Raw genomic sequence first — 16,292 nt, 5'->3', positions numbered from 1 at the left:
ATATTATTGAATAGAAATCTTTTGATCACCCAATACATAATCCTAAAATAAAATAAAGTCTTACTTAAGCCTTCCCGTAGTCTTGTGGGAGAAAGGGGAACTGAGCTTTTAAGATCTAAACCTTCTAGCTGTCTTCCAAGTTTTAGGTTTAGAGCATTTGATTTCTGCTGAATAAGCCTCTGTGAAGCCAAGGTTGGAGTACTCATTCTCCTGTCTTTCCTCCTTCCATTGCTATCTTCACAGAAATCATCAGGTAAGACAAACGTTAATTTCTTGACTTTCCCAGTACTTGATCTACGAGTATTTGATTGATTTTCAGATGAGACATCATTTGGACTACTTTCCTCTACAGAATCTCCATTGTTGAGAATATCACTGTTGTGGTTATCAACATTGACCTCATCTTCATCTTCCTCGTGCTTGTTGCTAACATGCTGCTTGTGAATTGCAAGGGAATCCTGATGACGAATGTAACGGACTTTGTCTTCTTCGCGATGTTTAAGCCTGTCGGAGAGAGGAGAAGATGAAGTGCTGTCATAACCACTCTCATTAGGAGATGATGGAAGAAAAACAGATTCTTCCGAATGGATGAATGAATCATCATTTCTGGATGTCTGATCACTGCTATTGCTCAATTCTGATGCATCCGGGAAATGTTTATCATTATCCAGAAAAACTCTACACACCTGGAATCGATTCCTTGGCAAACCTGATGAAGATGTTGCAGTTGACTTTGAATCTGTTGGAAATGAAGCACTGCTAACCATTCCCATGGTAGAAGCATTTACATTATTGGCCACATGAGTACGCTGAGAAGTCTTTTCCCTGATCAACGAAGTGAGCTCAGTTTCATTATGAACAACAGGAATATTAGCATTCTGGACAACAAAGTTTACATTTTTATCATGCAATTTAGTACTTTCTAGTTTATTTCTGTTTCTTTGGCAGTAATCTTTAATATCTTGCAATAGACTTTGTTGGTTACTCATCCCATCAGAATCCTAAAACACAAAAATTATGAATTAAAATTTATTTAGCAATTTCTTTTATGAAGATAAAAAATCTGATATGTACACCACATGACTTCCTTGAACGGAATATTAAATTAAACACATTTTTACTTGCATTTCGTTTAAACTTATTGAATTGAATTAAATCTACTTCGCTGACAGCACATAAACCACAATAGAATAAATGCATTCTTTAAAATTCACTCTATTTGTTTACCATAGCGACACTCTGGCACTAGATTCACTTAACAGTATTATATTTTGTTCATATTATAACTCAGAATGCACAAAATTTATATCATTTAAAGAATTATCTAATTGTTGCCACATACTTTATTCAAATACTACAATACAGCTAGAGTGATGTATAGAAAAAATTAAGTAAACAAAACAAAAAAGAAACAGCTTTTCACAGACGATTGAGTATTTCTCATTCAATTAATTCAGTTTTCACTTCGCGACATGGCAAAAATACATTAAAACTCCAAATATCTGTATTAAAAAATTACGAAGTAAATCTTAAACACTTATTTCCTTGAAAAAATTCCAGAAAGGATTAAGCATGATTTAATTGGCAATAATAAACGAAGGCTTTATCTTTGTTGTTGCGAAGCTAAGTTTCTCTAGACCGGCAACAAATCCACTAGTCTGCTTTTTCAAATGTAAACAATCAATGGCCAACATTAAAAAAAAAGGCTTAGCGGCACTTAAACAACTTTAAAATTGTTGATAATTCTAAAAATATTGCATACAGATTTACTAAAGGTATAAAAACCTTAACGGAAGATAAGAACAACATAATTCAATCTTTTTAAAGCAAAAAATGTACAATTTACAAACATGTAAGAGTAAAGAAACTGCGATCACTCAACCGGGTAACAGAGTGTATATATATATAAATATATTTATATATGTTTGGTGCGGCCGATTGCAACCAAAATAAAAGGTGCACATCTACATATTATAGTAGACCTATATACAAAATTTCAACATTCTGAGGCTACTTGTTTTTGAGTATGCGAGATACGTACGTACGTATACACGTTCGTACAGATGCCATGAAAAATTCTCTTCACAATTCATTTTAAAGCAGTTTTATAATTTTTTGGGAGGAAAAGTCTTTTTATTCTGTCCTTACGTACAGATATCACGCAAAAACATCGTTAAATTGCATTCGAAAGCGGTCAAAATGGATATTTTCGTTGAAATATGCAGCCTGAAACTTTTTGCGATTACAAAACTTCCTTTTTACTTCGTACAAGGAAGTAAAAAACTAAAACATGGTTAGAGGTATTTTTCATATATACTGCAGTATCCAAACAATATGATTTTAATATAGCTAAGAATTTCAAACTTTGTTTAACACAGTATCTTCACAACATGATTCACTTTAATACATCTAGAAATTTCAAGACAATCCTAGTAAACACTGGATTCTCCTAATAAATATTAAGACACAAAAGTACAGGAACTGGAGATATTAGGAAAGGAGACCTCTCTGCTTACTAATCTGATAACTACTCTTCTTCAAAGCAGTCAAGTATGCCTGAAACTTTTTCTTGGGACAGCATACAGCTATCTGGTTGTATTCTCTTGAATTTCCGTTCTTTTCAAGTAAAACTGGATTTCAGGAGAGAAGAAAAAGTGCAGGGGGGGCAAAATCTTAAGAATATGGTGGCTGTTTAACCTGGCAAATTTTACGCTTGGACCAAAATCCCTAAATGGTTTGAACTTGATAGGTGCATTGTAATGATGAAGTTGCCACTTACTCACCACATGCAGTTCTGGGCATTTCTGATAAAAAAAATCATTCCTCGAATGCTCCAACATACCACATCCAAGATGATAATGCCAGTGCAATATATATATATAAATCAGATGTGTCTTCACATTGCTTTAAATGATTCAGATTTTCTTGGGTCTTAGAAATGTAGGAGCCTTCCACTTCAAAGAATGAGTCTTGATTCCAGAGTTATGGACACAGACTCATAATTCGTTTTGTGTTATGGTCATTTTCAAGAAGTTTTCATCATTTTTGGAGCAACCAAGATGATTTTACATTGATACTTGGTTTTCCTTTTAATCTCCTGAAAAATTATTTTTGGCACAAATTTTGTAGGCAGTCTCATACCCAGATTTTTAGCAAGAATGAACTGAATTAAACTGAACCTTTACTTAGAATTTTTCAGATATCTTTCAAAGAGTAATTGAATGATTTTTATGTACATCTGTACAGCTGAAGGGAAATCTTTGGTGTTTTCAGTCTTGCAGGCTACAATTTTTTTCCAGGATGTCTGACATTTTCTTGGCCATCTCTGAAACACCAGAATTACTCAAAATTCTCATATGTGACTCACATATGCCTATACTTTTTGGAATTTTGTAAATGTCTCCACAGAAGAAATATCACCAAGCTTTTGCCAAAATTTGGTGGCAGTTGACTGCTGAGCTTTCTATGCATAGTGGATGTTCTCTAAAACATTCATTCAAATCACTTCTATAAACAAGTGAAGTGAGCTTGACTGCTGAGCTTTCTATGCATAGTGGATGTTCTCTGAATACTTAATACATTCATTCAAATCACTTCTATAAACAAGTGAAGTGAGCTTGACTGCTGAGCTTTCTATGCATAGTGGATGTTCTCTGAATACTTAATACATTCATTCAAATCACTTCTATAAACAAGTGAAGTGAGCTAGGAGTTTATAACACAAGAACATGTATGACTTGATCCAAGGTCTGCGTGTGACATACAGCTTTATTTGATTGATTTTTATTCCAAGCATATGGCATCAGTCCAATACTTTTTGATCACATCTCATACAATTTAGCTGTAATATAAGCAAAGCTGATTTCCAGCCTTTTTTCTACTAATGGCATGCTCAATTATACTCCTCATGTTCTTGTGACACAGTAATTCAGATTTTAAATTATCATTACTATGAATATTACATTAGAACTCCGTTTATTAACACAAATGCTGGCATACCAACTTTAGACTAATACTGAAAAACATGAGTCCAGAGAAATCAAATTCCCATCAACAGTTTATGAAAATAATAGAAGACATTTTCTATTTTACCACTATGGAATGGTTTCTGCAATTATTGAAAAATAACGTATGTTCATAAGCAATGTAGTACTCAAATTGATAAAAGAATGTTTTATTTTGAGATTAAATGAGAAGATTAGATTACACATTTTGCAGATTTGATTAGATTGCATATTGATCTAATATCCGGAAAAATCCGAAATCGCTGAAGTCCCAATGAGTCCGATTTCGGACTTTGTACTGTTCACAGGTTACCTGTTATGAATTTTTAAAATGTTACAGAAGCTAAAATAATATTATGTTTACTATTCCCTTTATGTATGATTGCTTTGCATTAAAAAACTAGAGTAATTATAATAAAAAAAAAAAGACTGACATAAAATAACAAAAATTTACCGAATCAGTCTTGATTGTTTGGTCCACACTTAAATTTACCATGCTCAGATTATGTTTCATTGACAATGCAAGAGCCATTAATCCTGCTAGTCGTATATCATTTTCCTTTATGTCCAGGCAGGCGATGTGCTGATTGTCTGCAATAAATTCTGCTAAAGCTACTGCACCTAATGGAATACAGTATTTTTTTTTTTTTATAATTTATTGTGCATGAAACAACCAAAGAAATTTATATGAAAAATTAAGCAATCATCATTTTTCTAAATACTTTTATGAAATTTCATAGAGGCCCTACAAGAGCATTCCTTCCCTAATGCAAGTGATACTTGCTACTTGCATCATACTAGTTAACAAACTATGGTTTGTTGATTTTTAAAATGACATTTCTTTTGAATAAGTTCAAAAACCGTCTTTTAATTTTAAGAAAGGGGTCCTAGACACCAAACAGTTCACATATATAAAAAATAAATTATTTTATTAAACTATTACCTTAAAATCAAAAGTACAATCACACTACAATATAACTAATCTCTCTATAACAAAAAAATGCTTTGACATTCAAAATATTATTCTATGTGCTAACTTATACATTGTCCAACGACATTAGCTATGTTGTGCACGTACACCAAACCAAACAAGTCTAGACCTGCCTGCTACCCTTACTATGCAAAACACAACGAACTGTGACAGTTCCAATGTTGTTATGGAAGCAGATTCTGACAACGAATATATTCAAGATGAATAAACTATTAATCAAGGCAATGCTCTAAAAGAAGCGATGGAAAAGCCAATTATCACAGCTCTTTCGATAAATGTAAAGAAATAATATTAAATCCAAAGATGCTAAATTTTCAGTATTAGAGGCTACAAATGAAAGAATCTGAATTTATTATTTGATGTCCTGAAGACAAAGAAAAAAATTTTATGTTAAAAATTTTTGCAATTTTTATGAAAAAAATACTTGTTAAAAATTTTACACAAGTATTTCTTTTCAAACTTTTTTTTTAAAGAGAATTCCTATACTTGGTTTAGAATGATTACAGTCAAAAGTCGTTAATTCGGACCTCAAAGCTAAAATCTTTCTGCGCATGTGCCGCGTTGACGCATGCGCACAGGCGTTTTACGCGTGCGCGCAAGACATTTACGACTGCACATATACGTCTGCGCAAGCGCAGAATACGCTTTCGCGTGCGCGCTTAATTTATAATGGACGGTATAAGCTAAAATTATCTAATTATCTATTTCAGTTAATGTTGATGATTGCGTTGTTCCTTAATCTTCGAATTGGATCCAGCTTATTATTTTTTGCAGACTGTAAGAGCAATTTTATAAAAGTAAGCTTGAACTTTCGATTATGTCAAATAGAATTTCCGATGCTGGAGCTCCCAAAGGATCTAGAAAACGAAAGTATGTTTCGATGTCCATCAAACAAAAAGCGAATTGCTACAAAAAATGAATAAAGGCATATCCTTTGTTTATCTAACCGTTCCAAAATCTGTTTATCAATTTCACGCTGCTCTGCGTGGGGGGGGGACGTCGCGGCACGCAATGAACTGGAAGTTGTTCTGTCAGCACTATCGTTATCTTCAGGGCAGATGTTTTTATTTTATTCGGCTTAGAATCCTTACTAAATGTAGTATTTAATCTCATTTACTCTGTCTTTGATATGATTTAAATCAAATTCCTCGTCATTATAAATATCACGAATACAAATCAAATAGTTTTCTGGTTGCAATTTTCTAATTTCGGCTATGCGTAAGGTATGCTTTACGCAATCGCGCGTTGAAAGAAATGTTTAATAAAGTAAACAAATAAATATTAAGCTTCTTTTTTTTTGTAAATTTTGATACCCTTTAGATCATAATTGCTCATTATTTTATAAATTACGGTTTCATATTTTTAATTTTATAATTTCTGCATGCCATCTTGCCAGATTTAAACTGATGATCTATAATCCGGAAAAATCGATAATCCAGAATCGCCGAAGTCCCGAAGAGTCCGGATTAAAGACTTTTGACTGTATAAAAGTTATAAAAGGATGTAAAGAACGCTCCAGAACTCTCTATTAGAAAGACCTATGATGCTCTCGACTAGAGAGAACTTCATTAGCAGACTTCTCACACGACGAGGACTATAATTTATTTTTAATACTTATTTTAAAGAACTGTGAATGGCAACGACCTAACTGAGTAATGCACTTGAGTAAAGAGATGAGACTTCTGTGAGACTCCTGCCAGAAAGAGTTTGAGAATCTCCACCAGCGAGCTGAGGTGTGGAGACTTAATTCGTCCAGTAATGACGAGTGCCATCTTCGTTAACGTCTCTGATCGTGTCACCAGCTTGGATATCTACTAAAGTTTTCTAAATGTATTAATTAAATGTTGTATCTGTGGTATGTGCTGTGAATAAAAAGTGATGCATCACCAATATCAGTGTTAATTCCGTTACCACTAAAGCATCCACGACGTCACAGATGAAAATAAAAATTGGAGGTTCCACCGAGATTTGTGTGACAAGAGACAAGGTATGTGTTCTCCACAATGTTCATTTTCAGGCCTGAGGAGTATAATGTAGTTATTTATTACTTATTCGGGAAATGAATTCCCAAAGCAGAAGTAGCACATCAGTGCATATAAGTTTAAACACTCAATGTGTTTGGTTTATATATCTAACAAGATATTTTCCTTTTGTGGTATATTCGGAAAACATTTTTCCATTAACACATAGCACATCAGTGCATTTTATAGCACGTCAGTGCATAAGAGTTTAACAATCAGAGTGTTGCATTTATATATCTAACGATATATTTTTCTTTTGTATGATAATGGGAAAAATCCATTCCCGTAAATAAACAGCACATCCGTGTATTTATGTTTAACATTGTGTGATTGTGTGACACTATAAATTGGTGTGATAGAATCTGAACTGTTTATTTTGTGTATACGTGAAAGCACATCAGTGCAATATTGCAATTTTCATTTCTAAGTCATTAGAAGAAAATTTATGTTAAATGCTTGTGAAAGAAGTAAGTTGTTGAATGCATTAAAAAAACTTGTTACTTTGGTTTTCTCATGAAAGCACACCAGTGCTGTATTTTAATATGATGTGTATTTTTTGATAAGTAGAATGTTAAATTTTATCATTTCATTGTATAAAAATTAAAGCTTTGAGCAGTAAAGAAAAGTTCTAATAGTGTTCTGATTTAATCCTGTGCCTATCGATTCACGTAGTATTTGCCTTGGCCATGTGGTTGCCAACGGAAGTAGCTGTCATGAAAACGAAAGTTAATTAGAGGTGTTTATATTTATTGGCGCCACTCTGGTTTTTCTGTCTGGCTGTATTAAATGAAAAGAATTTGTTATTATTTTTTATACGAAATATTCATTAAGGATGTTTATTCGTTTTGTGTTTTAATGGAAATAAATTCAAAATCATTAATGCTTTTATTAACCTTTTATTTTCATTTGCCTAATTTTGTAAGAAAGAAGAAAAGTTAGTGTTTTTTATATCTCTGATATATTTTTATGTGTATTATTTGTGAATAACTATTTGAAATATGATTTGTTTTGAGCAATTATTTTTGTGAAAATGCCATTTTTGGGGAAAGCTAAGAAAAAGGATCTATTCCTTGTCGCGACAGAACTTGGGGAAATAGCTTTAGAAGATATGAAAGTGATAGATTTAAAACAATTAATAACGAATAGTAAAAATTATGAGAAAGAATTTGTTAAAAATTTGTTAGAAAGTATTATGACTGATAGGATAGAAAAGGAAAACTTAGAGAAGAACAAGAGCGAAAGAATTACAGTTAGAACAGGAAGCTAGGAAGAGGGAATTTCAGATACTACAACAAAATAAAGAAATTAAAAAGCAGCAGTTAGAACTAGAATGCCTTAAAGCAAAACAGAACACTGAATCTGCTAAACCTGGAGGTGAAATGGTATTTAATCAGAATTTTCAGAAACTTATGCCCAAGTTTAATTTAAAAACTGATGATATTAGTTTATTCTTAGAACTTTTTGAGAGGCAAGCTAAAGTTTTAAAACTGCCTATGGATCAATGGGTGTCATATCTCATTGGTGTCCTTCCGGTTGAGATAAATAATATAATGGCTGGGAGCCCGAAGAACAGACTAGAGATTACCAACATATTAAAGAATTACTACTTAAAAGATTTAAGTTAAGTGCTGAGAAGTTTTGGCAACTTCTTGTTAAGACTCAAAAAAATCCGGATTCTACGTGGTACAATTTTTATCACGAAATTAAGACATTTTTAGATGGGTGGCTTAAGGGATTAAAAATCAAAACATTTGAGCAACTCAAGGATTTAATGTTGGTAGATCAGATTAAAAGGCACACGCCTAATGAGTTTAAGGAACATTTTATAGATGAATGGGCCACGATCACTTCACCAAAACAGTTGGTGGGTAAAATAGAGGAATTTGAAGATGTGAAAAAGACAATGGTTGGAAAAACGAAATTGGGTGAACTGAAAACGAAAACATCAGGTAAACAAATGGGTGTTTTTCAGTCCACTGGTAACGTTTTCAAAAATAGGAAAACCCCTAAAGGCACACAATTTAAAAAAGATGATAATGCACGCAATGCTGGGAAAAAGTCGGACTCGAACTTTGATAGGAGAAAAAGACTACAGTGTTATGAATGTGGATCTTTTGACCATTTACATCCTCAATGCCCTAATTTTAAAACTCAAAAAGCAGATTTGTATCGGATAAGCGGGAGATCAGAGAAGAATCTGTTAGATCCCTATATATTAAATGGAAGAGTAAATGGTTTTGAAGTACCTATTCTAAGAGATAAGGGAGCAACGGTAGATATTATTTGTCAGAAATATGTAGACAGAGATAGAATGAAGGGGGAACATGTGTGGGTTCGACATTTGCTGGATGATCATATGACTTGTTTACCTGTTGCTGAAGTAGATATTGAATGCGATTTGGGTACAGTAACCACCAAAGCAGCTGTTATAGGAGACCATTTAGACCAAGGAGGATATATATTAGGCAACCAGACAGCGGCTCTTCTCAGAGGAACTGAGAAAAATTATTCGTCGTATGTCGGGAATGTTAATGCGGTCGTTACTCAATCTCAAGCACAACAATTTAAGGAAGCAAAAAATTTAAGTGAGACGAATCAAAATTCTGAGCAGAATGAGTCAGAATTGGAAGAGGAGGACGATGCTCATGAGAAGTCTGAAAACAGAGAGATATTGCCTCCTGTCGACCTTTCTGTCCCCACAAGTCCAGCGATTCAAATAGACTCAAGTACTTTTATTGATGAACAACAAAAAAGTAAAGAACTTGCCCCTTTATTAGAAGTAGTAAAAAGCGGAAGTAAAACAAGCAGAGTATTGGCAAACTCCGCTGACCCCCAGGGCGCAGAAAATTGCTGCATTTGCTACAAATTTTGGCATATATAGGCCTTTGTGCATGCCATTTGGGCTCAAAAATGTTCCTTATTATTTCAGTAAAATGATGAGCGAAATATTGTGCGGATGTGAGAAATATGCTACCCCTTATTTAGATGATATTGCTATTTTTTTTCTGAAACGCGGGAGGAACATTTACAACATTTACATGAAATTTTAGAAAGAATAAGAACAGCCAATTTAACTATTAAACCCGCTAAGTGCAAGTTTGCACAAGAAGAAGTGCAATATCTCGGTCACATAGTAGGTCGAGGAAATCGTTCTCCAGCAGAACTAAAAATAGAAGCGGTTCAAAATTTTCCTGTTCCCACAACTAAAACTGAGATTAGAGCTTTCTTAGGGTTGGCTGGATACTACAGACAATATATACCTATGTTTTCTGCTATAGCCGCACCTTTGACAGATTTGTTAAAAGAGAATAAGAAAAGGGGTAAAATTGTTTGGAATGATGAATGTAATGAATCATTCAAATCGTCAAAAGAAAAGCTATCTAGTACGCCAGTGCTACATGCACCCGATTTTTCTAAACCATTTATACTACAGACAGATGCATCAGATCAAGGATATGGTGTTGTTTTAGCCCAGAAGGATGCTAAAGGGAAAGAACATCCCATATTGTATCTCAGTAAAAAATTTACAGATAGTGAGCGGAAGTATTCCACCACTGAAAAAGAGTGTGCTGCAATTCTGTATGGAATAAATAAATTGGAAGGGTATATAGATGGGCAGACTAAATTTTCAATTCAAACTGACCATAATCCCCTAGTATGGCTAAAAAATAATGCAGGTAGAAATGGTCGATTGTTATGCTGGGCCTTAGCCTTGCAATCTTATAATTTTACGATACATCATAAAAAGGGAAGTGACAACTTAAATGTAGACTGCTTAAGTAGAAACTCTGTACATGCCAGTTAAAGAGACTAGTTATCATTTCTTTTAAATTGTCTTGTTATTTGATTATGTATATTGTATTTTTTTAAAAATTCATACTATATAGTAAATTGTTAGCTTTATCCTTAAAGACAAAAATTTTTGTGTTGGTTTTTTATACATTGTATATGTATTTTTATATGTATTTTTTTATGATGGCCTGGTTATGAGAGTGGAGAACCTTTGTAACAGTGTGGTTTAAAATTAACTGGTAAAATGTTGAACAATCTCTATTGAAACCGTGAACTGTGAAGGTTTACTTCTCCTGTGTCCGGAGAAACAAAAACTGGAGGTGGAAGGTGTTTGTTTGTAGCGAACGCCTGCCTGAACTTGTATTTTATCCTGTAGGAACTTAAAATAAAATTTTGTTTCCTCTGTGTCCGAGGAAAACAAAATCTGGAGGGGGAAGGAGTTAGACTGTAAAGAACGCTCCTGAACTCTCTACTAGAAAGACCTATGATGCTCTCGACTAGAGAGAACTTCGTTAGCAGACTCCTCACATGACGAGGACTATAATTCATTTTTAATACTTATTTTAAAGAACTGCGAATGGCAACGACCTAACTGAGTAATGCGCATGTGTAAAGAGATGAGACTTCTGTGAAACGCCTGTCGGAAAGAGTTTGAGAATCTCCACCAGCGAGCTGAGGTGTGGAGACTTAATTCATCCAGTAATGATGAGTGCCATCTTCGTTAACGTCTCTGATCGTGTCACCAGCTCGGATATCTACTAAAGTTTTCTAAATGTATTAATTAAATGTTGTATCTGTGGTATGTGCTGTGAATAAAAAGTGATGCATCACCAATACCAGTGTTATTTCCGTTACAACTGAAGCATCCACAACGTCACAAGGCCATTTTAATTCGGCTATTTTCCTTTTCTGTTCTAAAAAGACACAATAAATATTTCTGATGTGCATCATTTCAAAATGAATTCATGTCACATTATTCTTACGTAATGCTAATGATGCATTTACTTGCACAGAAGCAAAAGTAAAATCTTTTATCCAATTAGAATTAAACTGAAATTTTAACTAAAATAAGAGAAATGAAGACATACTAAGCTCCACCTATTAAGAAATTACTCAATTTTACCATTCTAAATCTAATGTTCTAGTAATACAGAGTTATTCAAAAAGAAAGAGCAGATTGGTCTCCCGATATCACTCCTTGCGATTTTTTTCTCTGGGGTTACGTAAAAGAGTGTGTTTTTATCCCTCCTATGCCTGACACTCTTGAAAATCTACGACATCGAATTATTGAAGCAGTGAATTCGATAACCAAAGACCAGCTGATTCGTGTGTGGCATGAAATGAGCCACCGTTTCGACATTTGTCGTGTAACACACGGTGCTCATATTGAATACATACCATAATTGTAAACTTTTCTCTATCCATTAATGTTAGAATCATGTTTCTATCTTTTGTAGTATGGAAGAAATAAATGTTTGAAATCTGCTCTTTCTTTTTGAATAACCCTGTATGTTGTACACAGCCTCTTTTTTCTGTCACAATTATAATTAAGTGCACTGCAAACTTCTTATTGTGGAACAGTTAAAGCACCTGTCTCTGAACTTGTGCATTGTTTTGTTGTATTTAATTCAAAGAAATTATGAAAAAAAAAGTATAAAGCTCTGTGAATACACATGATAGCTTAAAATATACAATCATCAGACATGACATTCTATGTCACAAACTATTAAATTTTAACTATTACATATACACATGCACACATACACATACACTCAAAAGTTTTTACCTTCACATGTAAGCTTTGTATTCACTAGTACCAAAGTTTGCAAGGACTGATTAGTCAGCAATCCCTGCTTCAAATGCTGTATTCCTTCATCACAGATATTATTGTGGCTGATGTCAAGTTTCATGAGGGATTCAGACACCAACTGAAATATATTTTTCATCATAATAACAGAAAAAAACAAGACAAGTTTCAATTTATATTATAACTACTGTTTGCTTATACTTTCTTCAAATTCAATATAAAGCCATTCTTTAACATATTTGCAGTGATATAAATAAAATTCCAGCAAAATATGCCCCTCTGTTTACCTTTAATTGGTCAGGTGGGGTTTATAAATCTTTTGGCAATTTCAAAGTGAATTCATCCTCACGATTATCAGCCCACCTATCCTAAACTTAATAGATTCGCTGTTCCTGCATTTATTTGCAGAACACATATTTATAATTTGATAAAGAAACAATTTTTAGTTCAATGCAGTGTATCAAACAGTAAATGTTAGTTTACTGCATGACGAGGTCATCAACATGATTTACATATTGACAATAAAGGTTTTGAAAACATTATTTTGGGACATTTCAGTAAAAGTGATTTAAAATATGCATATAATGTTTCAGAAAATACAGTACAAAGTCCGAGATCTGGGACGTCCAATATCCAGACCTCAAAACCGGCAATTTAAAAAAAAAAAAAAAAAATGCTTTACGCATGCGCATTTGATCTCCCCCCCCCGGTAGATAAAATATGTTGAGAACCTTGATTGTTAATTTCCCTTTGGCACTACATAAACACCTCATTAATGAAGAAACAATAATTTAGCATAAATTTGTGTCATCAATAATTTGGCTCCATAGCTGCATATCTGCTTGGTATGCATCTCAATCCGAAACATTCTAGATAGAAATATCATTGATTTTACACCTACTAATATTTTATATCCCTTATGTCAACCTGACGAATCATTATTTATTATATTTTGCTTTCATCACCACGTTTATCAACACTTGTCAACTTGAGTAATGGCTCATGCAGCGCTGCCCAAACATTTTTTTTTAACACTAGTAATTTTTTACGTTAGCACAAAGAGTATGGTAACCTTGTATGTTGATATTATTATGCTTGGCAATGATTATAGATTTTAGTTAAATATGCTTTTTAGCGCATTTAACTTAAATTGCTGAACTTATATTGATGAAGAAAAATTTTTAAAAATTTTCTTTCCATATGGTAAAAATAGATTTTGTTAATGATACTTAGGCCAAAAGATTCCATTTAGTGCTATTTGAATGAAGAATAACTGATTTGTTTTTCACATAAACCCAGAACCGGCGGCAAAATTTAGGGAAGACATAATTTTTGGAATTTAGAGAAGAACCAAGCAACAAAATTAAAGGATAAAAATAATTTATTTATTATTTAGAATTTTGGGAAAGCATTGGAATTCAAAATTTAGAAATTAGAGAGGTGCTTAGTAGCAAAATTTAAGACTCAAAGAGACTGTATCAGGCGGTAAGATATCTAAAGTCGGCCTTTGATAAAGCCTCAAGTATATGTGGGAATTTATTTATTCAGAATTCAGATAAGCCTTAAGCATGCACAAGAAACAGACGTAAGTATAATAAATAACTTAATCATGCTTAATTGTCTCAGTTCGCGATAGAAGCAAGACAAAATTTAGCGGAACAACTTGTCTTCGTCGCCAATCCCATGATATATAGCAAATAATGTATAACAGACCCTATTAAGATAGGCTAAAATTACACTTATACTGATTCCAAGGAATTTCAGCCAATATAGTAGATTGCGCTATTCCGTAACTTTCTGATTTGATCCAGGTTATTTATTTTTTTAAGGCTGTTTAGTACAGCAATTTGATGAAAATTAAAGTTTCAACTTTCAGTCATGTCGAAAAGAGTTTCTAATTCTGGAGCTGCAACAGGATCAACCAAGTGAAAGCATGTTTCAATGTCCATTAAACAAAAAGTGGAATTGCTGAAAAAGGGATAAAGGTACATTTGCCTGAAAATTATGCGAGGAGTATGGCATTAGAAAGTCAACTAAAGTTTATAGATAATGCAAAAATTGTCCTGGTTGTAGACAACTGTTCGGCTCATACTCCACTTGAAAGTTTTTAGTGAAAAATAATGTATCCGCCGTATTAGTCTTTCCTCCAAATTGTACATCAATCATTCAGCCTATGGATATCGGAAGAGTGCATGTACTAAAATGCAAATATGAAGTAGAATTTTTAAAATCCATGTTAAATTTCTTGAATAATGGCAAGACTATTCAAGAATTTTTGAAATATTTTACCATAAAATCTGCTTTGTGGAGCATTGCAAGATCGTGGAAGGATGTGTCTCCAGATACTTTAGAAAACTGCTTAACATAATTTACGACCAGCCTAGCATATTTCATGGTGAGGTTGGTGAATATGATAGCTGAAGGTTTTCAGATATCGCAAACCAAAAGTTAAATTTTCAAATTAATGGATTTTTTAAACAAATGTGGGAATGGGGATAAATGAAGATGGTATAACAGAAGTTTTTCATTGCAATGACAATACCCAATTATCAATCAATTAACAGACAGTGAAATCTGCGGTATAGTTCCTTATCCAAAAATTACCGCCTACCAATAGTGAAGAAACTGACAGAGAGGTTATAGAAAAAAAAAAAAAAAAAATTAATTGACAACTTAGTCAGAATTCTCGACACAGCAATTACAGGACTTGAACAATGAAAATTTGTAACTGAATAAGAAATTATGTCCGTCTACAGAATTAAAGAAAAAATATTAGCACAAAAAAAGCAACTTAAACAACTTACATTGAATGAAATGTTAGTAAACAAATAAATATTAAGCTTTTTTTTTTTTTTGGTTATCCTTTAAATCATAAATGCTTCATTATTACATAAATCACGATTTCATTTTTTAATTTTATAATTTCTACATGCCATTCTTACAAGTTTTAAGCCGATGATCTAATATCCGGAATCGCCGAGGTCTGGATGAGTCCCGATCTCAGACTTTGTACTGTATATTGAATCTGAACACAGAAAAAAATTTAACAATGACAAAAGTGAATATTTTAGAAGTGGGGAAAAAGTCTTTACAGGGGATGTATTTGTAAAGTTTACCCTGCATCATGCACAAGGTAATAAAATATAATCATAAAAGTGCCATTTTTAAAAGGAAGAACTTAAAAGCTTGGAGAAAAGGAAGTTATTATCACATCATATATGAGGTGTTACAAGAAAAATGAAGTAATAAAAGAAATCAAGCATTCTGAAAATATTTACATCCCAACTTGAAAAGAATTTATAAAATAGTGACAATGGAATCATCTTGCTTCACAGACTTCCCTTCACAGTTACTCACATCCTTGATACACTGGGGGGGGGGGGATTTAACACCAATAGATGAAGATTTTGGTGCTTCAAAAATGAAAACTTTTTTATTCGGTCACAGGACAGTACATAGCATGACAAAATTACTCCGTAAGCGGTATAGGAAGGCAACATGCTTACAGTGTTCTAAAATAAGCTGCAGGAACTGTACATAAAAATGCAGAAATTTAGAACACACTGTAACTACAGTTTCCAAATATTTATAAGCTTTTATTCCAGAAAAGACAAATATGCCCTCTTAAAATTTTAAACATTAACATTTGTTTTAAATATCATTGCGCTGTTTTCTGT

At 33.1% G+C, this 16,292-nt stretch overlaps 1 protein-coding gene across 1 annotated transcript in view; it reads right to left on the bottom strand.

The window, feature by feature from the left end:
* Positions 1–16,292, bottom strand: part of LOC118198346 (uncharacterized) — an 89,946-nt gene that overhangs the window by 23,145 nt on the left and 50,509 nt on the right. Inside the window, exons 9-11 of the mRNA XM_035370002.2 lie at positions 12,595–12,736; positions 4,459–4,625; positions 65–1,001 (exon numbers count right to left, since the gene is read on the bottom strand). Coding sequence (XP_035225893.1) covers positions 65–1,001; positions 4,459–4,625; positions 12,595–12,736 — 1,246 coding nt within the window. The remainder of the gene's footprint in view (positions 1–64; positions 1,002–4,458; positions 4,626–12,594; positions 12,737–16,292) is intronic.

The sequence above is a fragment of the Stegodyphus dumicola genome, chromosome 1 (assembly GCF_044657685.1).
Source record: "Stegodyphus dumicola isolate Sdum_Otavi_A_Nest chromosome 1, ASM4465768v1".
Lineage (NCBI taxonomy): Eukaryota > Metazoa > Arthropoda > Arachnida > Araneae > Eresidae > Stegodyphus > Stegodyphus dumicola.
Note: the sequence above shows the minus strand (reverse complement) of the source record. Positions and strands in the feature narration are given on the sequence as shown.